The following is a 13,081-nucleotide window of genomic DNA, read 5'->3' on the forward strand; positions in this document are numbered from 1 at the left end:
ACCTGGGGGAGACAGGGTGGAGAGGCCATACCTTGTCTCACAAAGGTCTGGCTGGTGTCCAGGAGGATCTCACAGCCTTCGATGATCATGCGCTCGATGGCCAGGTTTTTCCGGATGTTCTCTGTCTCACTTACTTCATCGTGCATTATCCTGTGGGGATGGGAAGCTGCACAGTCAGAGACAGGCTGCCCCCACTTCCCAGGGCGGTGAGAATGCCAGGCTTCTGGCCAGACCTAGGAAGAAAGCCTGGTACGCGGATTCTCAGGTGGGGTCTGTGGTCATGGAGGGGATGGGAGTGTGTATTTACTGAGTGCCTGTTGCATGCTGGGCACTTCATTGGCATGACCTCATTTTATCCTTCTGACAGCTCAAGGAGGCAACTGTTCTTATTTCAGAAAAAAGAAAACAGAAGTCAGCATCTACGAAGCAGCTCTGTCAGATTTTAGAGTCCGAACTATGTAGAACAGACAGCAGGGGCAGCTCAGCACTGGGAAGGATATGGGAGTACAGGAGACATCCTGTGTTCATGACCCTGACCCTCATCCTTCTACCAGCCTTATTCCCATCCCAAGAACAAAGCTCATTGCTCCCTCAGGGCCTTTGCACTCGCTGTCTCCTCTTCTTGAATGCTCTTTCTCCAAATATTTGCATAGTTGTGTCCTTAATATTGCTTGGGTCCTGAAATGGCTTACCTTTTGGAGCACCTGGCAATCCCACTGGCTCAGGGGATGACTGACCTTAGCCTACTTCTGTAAGCTCTGGCTGACCTTAGCCTGAATATAGACAACTCCCCTATTTATTGCTCTCCGACTGCTGTAATACCCCTCGTCTCCGAGAGGTGGCGCCATCCAATAGCTTTTAAAAAATGGCGTTGGTGGGAAAAGGTGAGTGTGAGCCGCCAATTTTGCCTTGGTGGGTTTCCAGGAGTCTTGGGAAGGTAGTGAGGAATTTGGCAGGGGCAGGGTCTGGGGAGTGGGGAAGGGGGGCTTCTGGCAAAAGTACCCCACCTACTCCAAGCAAAGTACAAAACCTTTTATCTGCTGCTGATGCCTGAATTTTTATAGCTAAGACCAACAAAAGGGCTGATTAATATGTGTGGCTTACAAACTTCTCTCATAGACATTATCCAATTTAAACCCCAAAATAAAGATGACACTGCCTCTTCCGGAGCTGGATCTGTGCTTAACTGAATCAGCATGACATTGAGCAGATTCCTCAATCCCTCTGATCCTTAGTTTCCTCATCTACAGAATGCTGGGGTGAAGGTGGAATAAAAGGGATTTCAGGTACTCGCCCATGCCATGCCATGCCTGGCACATGACAGCTGCTTAAATAAAGGGTAGTAGTCATTGTTGATGATATTATCATTGGTTGCAAAAGAGTTGTTATTATCTTTCCTGGTTAAGGACATGCATTTTAGGCTTAAAGTCACTAGACTAGCACTTTAATAAATGGACCGGGGCCCTTAGCTGGAGTCTCTTCTTTGGGAGCCTCAGTTTCCCCCTTTCTTCCCCAGCAATGCTCTTCTTGGAAGCCCAGGCCCCTGCTTGATGTTTGAGAGGGAGGCACCTCTGGGCACATGCTAGTTCCCTAGAGATGGATTCATTATGGAAGTAGCCAATGGTAATTAAAACCACTTCTCTTGATGAGGGTGGGATTTTGTGGGGGAAGCCTGTGTTTGGTAAAACACAAGGGGGGTAATTCCAAGGTAGCAAAACTAGTTTTCCTGAGCAGCTGCAGTTTACACATTCTAAGTTCCAGCCCCAAGTGGGGTTTGTGTTCGGGACCCACATGCACACATGTGGGAGCTCTGGGAAGGCGGTGGGAGTTTCCAGGCTGCCAGGCTCCTGGGAGCCCTGGAAATGATGACTTGGGTTATCAGTGAGCAGAGAATATAAGGGTCAGGATAAAAGGGTGGGATGAAGGCCCAGTCCCTGGAGGTGGGGAGTGTTTCTGAGCGCAGCCTAGGAGAAGTTTGGCTATCTAATGGCTTCCTCCCTGGGGGAACGTGAGAGGAGAATGAAAGGGATACTGTCATGATGATAGGAAAACCTTTTGTGCCACTGGAGCTGGGTTCAGGGCCAGGTACAGGTAGTTGGGTGGGAGGAAGGAAGAGTAGGCCACACACCGAGGATCCCGGGGATAAGGGATCAGGGTCTTATGTCAAATACCTCGGCACCATGTGCCACCTGCAGCTCTGTTTGCAACAGGATAGGATATCCCTCAGCAAGGAGGAGCCCTGCTGCCTTACAGGAGTCCCAAACCTTTTTCCTTGGGGAAGAGTGTACAGGATTTGGATCCCTGGGCATGGGAGGACTGGAGTCCCTCCACCCTCGTGATCGGTGGTTTCGTTACTCTGCAACTCTGCAATCACACCCTGATGGCATCCTTGCCCTGATTCTCCACTCAGGTGTGCAACTTGGCTGGGTCGTGGAAGGATCAGGGGGCACCCTATACCTTGTGCTGGTCCAGCCTGGTCTTCCCTCCACCCAGCTGGGAGCTGTGGCCTGGTTGGCTGCCCCTTGCCAGCCTCAGGAAGACTTTTAGCTCACTGGGTGTTTGGCAGTGCCCTGGGTAGGGGCCGGGGCTGGATCCCAGACCCTGAAGACTGATCCTTCTTTGTAGCCCTTGGCAGCCCAGTTCTGACCACAAGGCCCTTCCTCATCTCTTGGTCTTCACAGGGTAGATACCCCCAGGCTCAGCCTCTGGTTCTCATCTTTTTCCTGCCCAAGCTAATTCCCTTGGCAATCTCACCAGTGCTGTCGCTTTAAACACCATCTGCAAGCTGATGATTACCGGATTTCTCTCTCCCCTCCGCTCCAGACTCAAATTCCCTAGTCCCTTCTTGTCATCTCCACTTGGACATTGAATTGGCATTTCAGGTTCAACATGCTCCCAAGAAAGCTCCTGAACTCCCCTCCAGACTTGTCCCTCCTGCAGTTTTCTCCAGCTCGGTTGACGGCACCTCTGCCCTCTTGTGTCTCAGCCCCACATCCTGCAATCACCCTTGACTCTACTCGTTCTCTTTCCACATCAAATCCATCAGAAAATCCCATTGCATCCAGGATCTGAACCTCTTCCTGGAACCTCTTCCTGGATGACCACAGTCGTCTGCTGCCTGCGGTGCTGCAAGAGCCCCTCCGTGCTCCCCCATGTCTGCCCTTGCAGAGGAAGCTTCCCTCTGGGCTTCAGGGGCTGAAAGAGGGCCAGGTGAGGGGCCTTGACCAGAGGACTGGGGCACTAGATTGGACAAGCCATGTGCTTATCCACCCACTGCCACTACCTGCCTCTGGTTGACTAGAGCCTTGGGCACATGAGGGCCTGTCACCCAGGACCCCCTCTGGGCCTCTTATGGCCACAGGTTTTGACACATTGACACTGGAGAACAGAGGAAACAGGCAGAGAGTGCCTGGGAGTCCCGGACAGCTCCTTCTCCTGGGAGATGTTGAGTGCTCAGGGGCCTTCCTCGGGCCCCATCTGTGCCAGGGATAGCATGGCACCCGCTATTCCTGCCCACCAGGGCTTGAGTTGTAACCCCCCCAGGACCACTCCAGGGGACTCTGCTTTGAGCTGTGGCAAGCTGTGCCCCTCCCTTACAATCCCCATCTGAACTCGAGCTTTGTCAGGGGTTCAGCGAACTCCTGGTGAGCGGCGTCCTCAGCCCTGCCCCATCTGCCGGTCTGGTGCACGAAGAGCCAGGCCTCACCTGGACAGCTCCTCCAGTTTGGACTTGGCGTAATCCAGGCTGTTGCGCTCAACGTGCTCATGAGGTGTGTGGGCCAGGAGCTCGTGGAGGGTCAATATGTACCTGGGGATCTGCGGGCAGGTGGGAGAGGTGAGGGTGGAGAAAGAGCCAGGGAAGTAGGGCCGGGGAAGCAGGGCCAGGGAAGTAGGGCCAGGGAAGTAGGGCCGGGGAGTAAGGCAGGGTCAGACAGGGAGTGAGCAAGAGAGAAAAAGAAAGAGGGAGAGGGAGAGGGAGAGAGGGAAAGAGGTGGCGAGGGCGGGGGAGAGAGGGAGAGAGAGAGAGAGCACATGAGCATAGGGTACAGGTGCGGGGAGAGAGAGAGAGAGAGCATGAAGGGGGGTGGTGGGAGAGAGAGAGAATGGTTTTTAGCCCAGAGGACTACTTCCATGAGCAGAACTGAGGAAGGAGATAGGCTGCCCTTTGGTCACAGACTCTAACTTGGAGGCTCTTCCAGGGTCTTGTCTAGGGCTCTGCTCTGGTTGAGGGTGGTGTGGGGTGCTCAGGAGCCAGGAGAGAAAGGTGGGGTGGACAGGCCCACAGTCAGCTTGCCCTGCACCCAGCATTGTCTGCTGCTGGCCCTAACCACCTCCCCCACCCCCTCTGGCAACCCAGAGCTGGGGCACGTTAAACACTGAGCCCCTCTGCCTGCCATGGTCCCTCCCCCATGCCTGCCTCCCTGACTCTCCCCCACCCAGGCAGGGCCAGACGCCACCTGGAACATGGGGTAGGTGAGGAAGGTCTCCAGCGTCCTCTCCTCGCAGTCAGGCTTGGCCTCGTAGTGCTTCAGCAGCTTGTCAAAGTCACGGTTCTGCTTGCAGTGGGCCAGGATCTGCAGGCTATACTGGTGGTTGCGGACAAACTCTTGGTAGATGTTGAGCATGGGCAGCAGGATGTCAAACAGGTCAGCTGGAAGGATGAGGCAGTCAGTGGGTGGCCAGGGCAGCTTGGTGGGGACAGAATCCCCTAGGCCCTTGGCTCCCCCAGCTACACCCAGAGAGGCCAGGGGCCAGGTTCAAGTTCCTCACCCCAGAGACATCTCTGCTCTTGGGGATGACTCCAGGACCACTGCCCTGTCCAGTTGCCAGTAGGTGGGCCTCCGTCATTGGGACCACATTAGAATCACAGACTCTTAGAGACACTTGTGATGGGAGTGTCAGAGAGAGGAGGTAGAGTGGGCACTTTGGGGTGCCACCTGGATCCCCCCCAGCTGCCAGCAGTGCTGGTGGCCAATGACTCTCAGCTGGGTCCCTCTCCAGGCATTGCTCTCAGCTGGAGGAAGCTGCCTTGCCTGGTCTGTCCTCCCGCTTCAATTCAGGACATTAGTGTGAGGTCGCCCTTCTCCATAGCTTCCTGTGGGGTCGGCTGAGGTTCTGTTGCAGCTGGAATGCTGCCCAGATCCTCCCTCTGCCTGCCCCCATGCCCTATGGTGCTATGGCCTAGGACACTCCCCAAGAGGCTTCCCTCCCTCCTGGAGTCTCCGTCCTGGGACAGAAGTGGCCTATCTGAGGTCACAGGGCAAGTCAACAGCCGGCCTGGAGCTGGGTCTCCTGACCCCCTGTTTCCAGGGGTTTTCCTACCATATGACACATGAGTCTCTGCTCCTTCGTTCATCTGTCATTGTCCCAGCAGGCCTTCCAGGCTTGGCACTATCTAGTTCACCAGGTGGAGCCCTTTCTGGCTATAGTTCTGTCTCCAGCTTCCTGGGTATATAACTTTCCTTTCAGTGCCCCTAAGTCCCAACCAATTTCCCCAAATCTGTCCTTCAACATTTGATAGACTGGGATGGAGTCATGTGAAACATCTTCTATTTATTTATTTATTTATTTAATGGAATCTTGCTCTGTTGCCCAGGCTGGAGTGCAGTGGTGCAGTCTCGGTTCACTGTAATCTCTGCCTCCCATGTTCAAGTGATTCTCCCACCTCAGCCTCCCAAGTAGCTGGGACTACTGGTGTGCACCACCACGCCCAGATAATTTTTGAATTTTTGTGTTTTTTGTAGAGATAGAATTTTTATCACATTGACCAGGATAGTCTTGAACTCCTGAACTCAAGTGATCTGCCTGCCCTGGCCTCCCAAAGTGGTGAGATTACAGGCGTGAGCCACTGTGCCTGGCCTTGAAACATCTTCTTCTTCTTCCTCTTCATTTTTTTGAGATAAGAGTCTCGTTCTGTCGCCCAGGCTGGAGTGGAGTGCCATGGTGAGATCTTGGCTCACCGTAACCTCTGCCTCCTGGGTTCAAGCAATTCTCCTGCTTCAGCCTCCCACGTAGCTGGGACTACAGGTGTATGCCACCATACCTGGCTAATTTTTGTAATGCTAGTAGAGACAGGGTTTCACCATATTGGCCAGGCTGGTCTTCACCTCCTGACCTCAGGTGATCTGCCTGCCTCAGCCTCCCACAGTGCTGGGATTAAAGGCGTGAGTCACCATGCCTGGCCAAAACATCTTCTTATAAGTCCCATTTAAGAAAGGAAACATGGTTTCCTTGTAATCAACTCTAAATGGTAGCTCATGTGATGGGTGTCCGACCACCTGATGGACAATATCTTCAACAATGCAATTGCAGAAGATGAGGACCCCATCTTTCTAAGGACACTTCTTATTTTGACCTTAGAGAAAAGCACGGGTCTTTGACTTGAGAAAAATAATAGTGTCTACCTCCCCCTGGGAAGCTGAGGGCAGGGGAGCTCTGGAGAGCCAGGCCTGGGCCTGCTCTGTGCCCTCCACCTATGCAGCCTTTGCTATCCCTTTACTTCCCTAAGCCATTTTCTTTGCCTCCATCGTGGAGGTGACACCAACACTCACCTTTATCTACCACATTAAGAAAGTGAAAAAAAAGAAAGACACTTGGTGCAGGTTGAGGGTGAGATGCAGGAGGTTCTTCTGTTTGTTGCTTGTGGAACTTAGGGCAGTGCTGCCATCTTGGAGAACAATGGGACAATATGTATGAAGCAAGAGCCTTTCACATTTTTGGGTTCTTTGTTTTAGCAATTCTGCTAATTGGAAACCTATCCCAAGGAAATGATCTCTAATATGGAGAAAATTTCTTATGAAGCGATGATTATTTCTAATAACAAAAAATTGGAACAACTCTAAGAGCCAACCATAGCAGACAGTTTGATAAATGACAGTGCCTTCATGGGTACTGGAGTATTACACAGTGATCAAAAAGCATGCTTTTGGCATGAGAAAATGCTTATGGGATAATGCTAAGTAAAAGAAAAAAAAACAACACACAGCAAGATACAAATTCTATATTCAGTATGTTTGCAATTATGTAAAGTGGAAAAAAACCCAAGATCTCTGCATAGAAAAAAATTGGAAGAAAACACACCAAAGTGTTTATAGTGGTTATCTTTGGGAAGCAGAACTATGCTTGATATTTTTAAACATTTTCTACTTTTATGGGTTCTCAATTTTTCTCAAATGGATGTGTATACATTCTTTATAAAAGGGGAAAGTGGATAGGAAACTAAAAATATATCATTTCCTCTTAGAAATACAGGATTTGCCAACTTGTCTTTTCTCTTCTGCCCCCTCTGAAGGATTCTGTGGGTTTTAAAAAGTGACACTCTATTATGCTCTAGAAGGACAAAACTGCTGCAGCCTTTTGGGGTGGCCCCTGGAGGGGGATTTCTCTGGGGGCCTCAGTGAGGGTTGACTACTCACCCAGGACTAGCGTGGGCCAGCTGGAGATGCGGGCCTTCAGGCCTTGGTAAAAGATCTGATGTAAAAACATGATGGTTTCACTGAAAGAGAAAGCACAAGGTCACCTCTGCCCCAGGGACTTCCTGCTCCTCCAGAGGTGACTGTCCTCAAACCTCCTGCACGACTTCAGCAGCAAACCCTTTTCTCATGTGAGACCTTACGTGAAAACTGCATCGGCAGGATGGATGATATAATCTGGGGGGCCTGGTGCTAAATGAGAATGCAGGCCCCTAGTTAAAGAATTACTAAGCATTTCCAGATGGTGACAGCAGAGCATTAAATCAAGCCCAGGCTCGTCTATGCATGGAGTGGCATATCCATGGGCCAGTAGAGGGCAGGGAGCTGCTCTGGCCAGTGGCCTCTGTCTCCTCAAGTCCTGACCTGCTGGGCTCCACACCCCCTCCCCCAAGGTATCTTGGAGGAAACCAGGGCTCTGGCGAACACGGGTAAAAGCCACGGATCAACAGAAGAGCTAGAGTTTGAGATTAGCACAGAGAGGGGCTGAAATCTGCCCAATGCCCCTTCCCAGCTGTGAGACCATGAATAAGTTACCTAAGGTCTCCCAGCCTTGAGTCTTTCTGTGTAAAATACGAAGGTGAAATGAGGAAGCTCCTGGAAGCCTTGGGACAATTTGAGTGCCCAGTGCACAGGAGACGCTCAGCAAACGCTAGGTCCCCAACACCCAGTAACCGCCCCTGCTTTTTGGAATCAAAGTCAGAGAAGCCAAAAGACCCAGAGTCTTGCTGCTTGCAAAGCCTCTGTTTTGTTGCCACATAACGTGCTGAACTCGTATTCTCATTGGCAGCTTAGCGGGCTTGATACAGATAGCCACATTTGCTGGGCCTTCCGCGCAACCCGTTTTCCACCCACTGCTCCCAAAGCAGCTGGTCCCAGAACACAGTCCGGGCGTCTCCTCTCCCAGGACAAGCTGTGAGGACTGAGAGAACACCAGAGAGAGCCGGCTTCTGCTGCTTCCTGAAGGTACCCCCATTCCTTCCTGCCCAACCATTTCTCCCCTACTCCTTAGCTCCTACCACCTTGGAGACCTGGGGGTTTCCCCCAGATTCCCTCTAGGCTCTTTGCGGTACACTCCATTTATGGATAGGAAAACTGAGGCCCAGAGAGAGAAAGTGAGTACCTCAGGAGTCAGGGAGAGCCCTGAGCCTTTGGGCAGGCCCCCCTCTCTCCCTGGAATGTTCTCCTGTCTGTCTTTGGCAGCATTCTCCACAGTGTGCTCTGGGCTCCCTCCCGCCTCTGTTTCTCCAGGACTTTGTTTGGCTGTTTGAGGTACCTGGTGTTTCCCACCTTGGGATGCTGGCCCTTCTCCCAGCGGTTTGTGCTCTGAGGCAGCCCTCCTCCATCTCACTGTCTTAGAACAATGAGAGCAGAGGGTGGAAGACATCTGGTGAGCACAGAGATGCTCCAGCTTCGAGGCGGTGTGGGGCAGGGCACAGGGGCCAGTGGATGGAGGGGGCTCAGAGGTTAGAGGCTCAGGACCCCAGAGGGATGTGAAATGTCCTGCGCATGCCTGCTTTGCAGATAAACAGGTAGGGTGGGGAGAAAGAGGATGTGAGAGAGATAGCAAGAGAGAGGAAGGGGTGAGGGAGATAAGAGAGGGAGAGAGGAAGAAAGGCAGGGAGAGAGGAAGAAAGGCAGGGAGAGAGAACAGAACAGAACACAACACCTCCAGGCTAAAGGGTGAAACTAGCAACTGCATTCCACAGAATATGTAGAAGGAAAGGAAAACTGAGCAAGACTGAAACCAATGCGAACTTAAAAATCCAAGCAGAGAAGACTTTGAGCTCTCACTTCTGAGTGTGGATCCCACTAAGTATTGTAAATTGTCTGTCATCTCCCTAAAGTTCCCAGAGAAAGGGTCCCTCCAGGTATGGCGACATCTTATGATCCTTGGTAAGCCTGGTTTCTGTCTGGCTCTGACCCTCAAATGAGTTTGTTGAATGGATAAATGTTCCAATTTTAAGAACTTTGGGAGTCCACATGTGAAGACCCTTCAAAATGGCCAATAGCAAGAGACCGACCTAGGGTTGCATGAGAGTGCAGAGAGGGAAGAATGTCTGACTTGAGGTGGGAGGCAAGGAGGTCAGGTCAGGGGACTTTCAGGGGTTCTCGAGGGAGCCATATTTGGCAGCCATCCCCAATCTTTTTGGTACCAGGGACTGGTTTTGTGGAAGACAATCTTTTCACAGACAGATGGTGGGGTGGGGGCAGTGTGGTGGAGGGATGGTTTCAGGGTGATTCAAGTGCATTACATTTATTGTGCACTTTATTTCTATTATTATTATTATATTTTTGAGGCAGAGTCTTGCTCTGTCGCCCAGGCTGCAGTGCAATGGCGTGATCTCGGCTCACTGCAATCTCCTCCTTCCGGGTTCAAGTGATTCTCCTGTCTCAGTCTCCCGAGTGGCTGGGATTACAGGTGCGCACCAGCACGCTGGGTTAATTTTTGTATTTTTAGTAGAGACGGGGTTTCACCATATTGGCCAGGCTGGTCTCAAACTCCTGACCTCAGGTGATCCACCTGCCTTGGCCTCCCAATGTGCTGGGATTACAGGCGTGAGCCACCATGCCTGGCTTATTTCTTTTATTATTACATTGTAATATATAATGAAATAATTATGCAAGTCACCATAATGTAGAATCAATGGGAGCCCTGAGTTTGTTTTCCTGCAACTAGACGGTCCCATCTGGGGGTAATGGGAGACAGTGACAGATCATCAGGCATTAGATTGTCATAAGGAGCATGCAACCTAGATCCCTCACATGTGCAGTTCATGATAGGGTTTGTGCTCCTATGAGAATCTAATGCTGCCACTGATCTGACAGGACGTGGAGCTCAGGTGGTAATGTGAGCAATGGGGAGTGGCTATAAATACAGATGAATCTTTGCTCGCTCACCCACTGTTCACCTCCTGCTGTGGGGTCCAGATTCTAACAGGCTACAGACCAGTGTTAGTCTGTGGCCTGGGGGTTGGGGACCCCTGATATATAGGATCTTGACATATGTCTAGATCCTTTTAGATAACCCTGAGTACTGCCATGGCAAGACTTAGGATTGCCATTCTCAGACAGCTTCAGCACAGCAGACAACTGTTTAGGATGGACCAGGGAGAAAATGAACCTTCTTATATCCCAATACTGCACATGCCTGTGCAACAGTATATCAGGAACATCATAAGCTAGAATTATAAAAATACAGTTGATGAAGCCTCCATTTCTAAGGTTAAATTTAAAGAATTTAACTTGTAATTCTACTACTCAGAAATTACTATCATTGCCCAGCCAACTAAAAATATTATCTCATTTTGACTTGATTTGCTTAAAAAAGTCAAATTATTAATGGGTTGTTTGAACATTTTTCTTATATATTGGCCATGTGTATTTCTTTTTAAAAAATTGCCTAGTCATGGTCATTGCTATTTTTTCTCCTATTAATCTTTTCTCTCTTATTAATTTTAAATAACTATATTAAGTGTATAGTCTGACATCTATGTTGTAGACATCTTTGCTCAGCTATTTGCCTGTTAATTTTGTGTGTGGTGTTATTCTGAAGTTTTTCCATTTTTCCTTGTAAGGTGGACCATTTTCTTTCTGGTTGGCTTGGGGAAACATATCTTTCCCCACTCCCAGACTGCTTACATACTCATGTATATATTATTTTATTGTTTCATTTTTACATGTAAATACTGAATTATTGTTTGCTTTGGTGTATGATATGAATAAGGGAGATAGACATAGCCTTTCCCTCAATTTGGTTAGCCAATTGTCAATTCTGTTAATCAAATATACCAGCTATTTACTAGGCTGGTTTTTCATAGTTACCAAATTCTTGCCAGGTGAGGTGGCTCACACCTGTAATCTCAGCACTTTGGGAGGCTGAGGCAGGTGGATCTCTTGAGTCTGGGCACTATAGGGAGACCCCATCTCTACAAAAAATAAAAAACTTAGCCAGGCATGGTGGTGCACACTGGTGGTCCTAGCTACTCAGGAGGCTGAGAGGATGGCTTGAGCCCAGGAGGCAGAGGTTGGCAGTGAGCCAAGATCATATCACTGCACTCCAGCCTGGGCAACAGAGTGAGACCCTGTCTCAAAAAAAAAAAAAAAATTCTAATATATGCGTAAGTCTCTTTCTGGACTTTCTATTTTATTTTGTTGATCTTGTATTAGTCTTAGGTTGTTTTTATTACTTAATATATTTATAAGCCTTTATAATATATTTTAATTACAGGTAGGAAATTCTTTCATTGTTTTTTAAGAATATTATCTGTCTGTATGCATTTATTCCTCCAACTGAATGTTAAAATCATTTTGCTAGGCTGCACTTTGATTGGCATCACATTAAATTTACAGAATATTCTGGGTGAAATGACATCTTTGTGACACACATCCTTTCTTTTTTTTTCGAGACGGAGTCTCGCTCTGTCGCCCAGGCTGGAGTGCACTGGTGTGATCTCGGCTCACTACAAGCTCCACCTCCCGGGTTCACGCCATTCTCCTGCCTCAGTCTCCCTAGTAGCTGGAACTACAGGCACGCACCACCACGCCTGGCTAATTTTTGTATTTTTTAGTAGAAATGTGGTTTCACCATGTTAGCCAGGATAGTCTCGATCTCCTGACCTCATGATCCACCCACCTCAGCCTCCCAAAGTGCTGGGATTACAGGCGTGAGCCACTGTGCCTGGCACAACACACATCTTTTTGTCCAGGATGCTGGTGTGTCTCTCTACTTTACTATGTCTTTGTTGATGCCTCATCACATAGATACTGTGTTTATTCCTAGACATTTTATGTTCTTGTTGCTATTTCTCATACTATATTTTCTAAGTGGTTTCTGTAGATATAGGGAAAAGTTACTGATTTTTCTTTTTTTTTGAGACAGGGTCTTGCTCTGTCCCCCAGACTAGGGTATGGTGGTGTGATCTCAGCTCACTGTAGCCTCGGTGTCCTGGGCTCAAGCGATCTTCCCATCTTAGCTTCCTGAGAAGCTGGGACTACAGGTGTGTGCCACCATGACCTTCTAATTTTAAGTTTTCTGTAGAGATGAGATCTCCCTATGTTGCCTGGGCTGGTCTTGAATTCCTGGTTAAAGCAATCCTTCTGCCTCGAAAGTGCTGGGATTAGAGGCATGAGGCACTGTGTCCAGCCTGATTTTGCTTATATTTTAACAACATGAACTCCTAATAGTTTTTAGGAGGTTTTTTTTTTTTTTTCCATTGACCCTGACCTTGGGTCTGCCCCACAGAGCTGCTTCTCCTCCTTCTCTTCTCATTAAATAGCAGCCCTTCCCACCAGGCTCAGACAGAACCTAGGAATCACCTATCACCTCTTTCCCCTTCACCCCTATATCTACTCCATCAAAGTTGCTGATTCTGCTGTCTCCTGTCTGTTGCATCTGCCACTCCTGTCACCTCTGCCTAGACCATTGTCAGTGGGCCCCTAACTGGTCTTTTGCTTCCACTCTTGCTCCTGGTCCACCCATTCTCCACACAGTGGATTCATCTCTTAAAAATTGAATCCAATCGGGGGAGTGGCCTTAACTTGGCCTTCAGCCCCCTATAGGAACTGCCTCTGTCTGTCTCATGGGCTACTCCCTCTTCCCTATGCCTTCT

The 13,081-nt window shown here is 49.4% G+C and overlaps 1 protein-coding gene across 9 annotated transcripts in view; it reads right to left on the bottom strand.

Annotated features, from left to right (window-relative positions):
* The window catches only part of RASGRF1 (Ras protein specific guanine nucleotide releasing factor 1), a 320,023-nt gene that overhangs the window by 69,355 nt on the left and 237,587 nt on the right, over window positions 1-13,081 (bottom strand). For all 9 annotated transcript variants that reach the window (XM_073996501.1, XM_073996502.1, XM_045395885.2 and 6 more), the window contains 4 exons: window positions 7,416-7,495; window positions 4,458-4,651; window positions 3,707-3,816; window positions 32-150 (listed from right to left, as the gene is read on the bottom strand). In XM_073996501.1, the coding sequence (XP_073852602.1) occupies window positions 32-150; window positions 3,707-3,816; window positions 4,458-4,651; window positions 7,416-7,495 (503 nt within the window). The remainder of the gene's footprint in view (window positions 1-31; window positions 151-3,706; window positions 3,817-4,457; window positions 4,652-7,415; window positions 7,496-13,081) is intronic.

This window comes from Macaca fascicularis, chromosome 7 (assembly GCF_037993035.2).
Source record: "Macaca fascicularis isolate 582-1 chromosome 7, T2T-MFA8v1.1".
Lineage (NCBI taxonomy): Eukaryota > Metazoa > Chordata > Mammalia > Primates > Cercopithecidae > Macaca > Macaca fascicularis.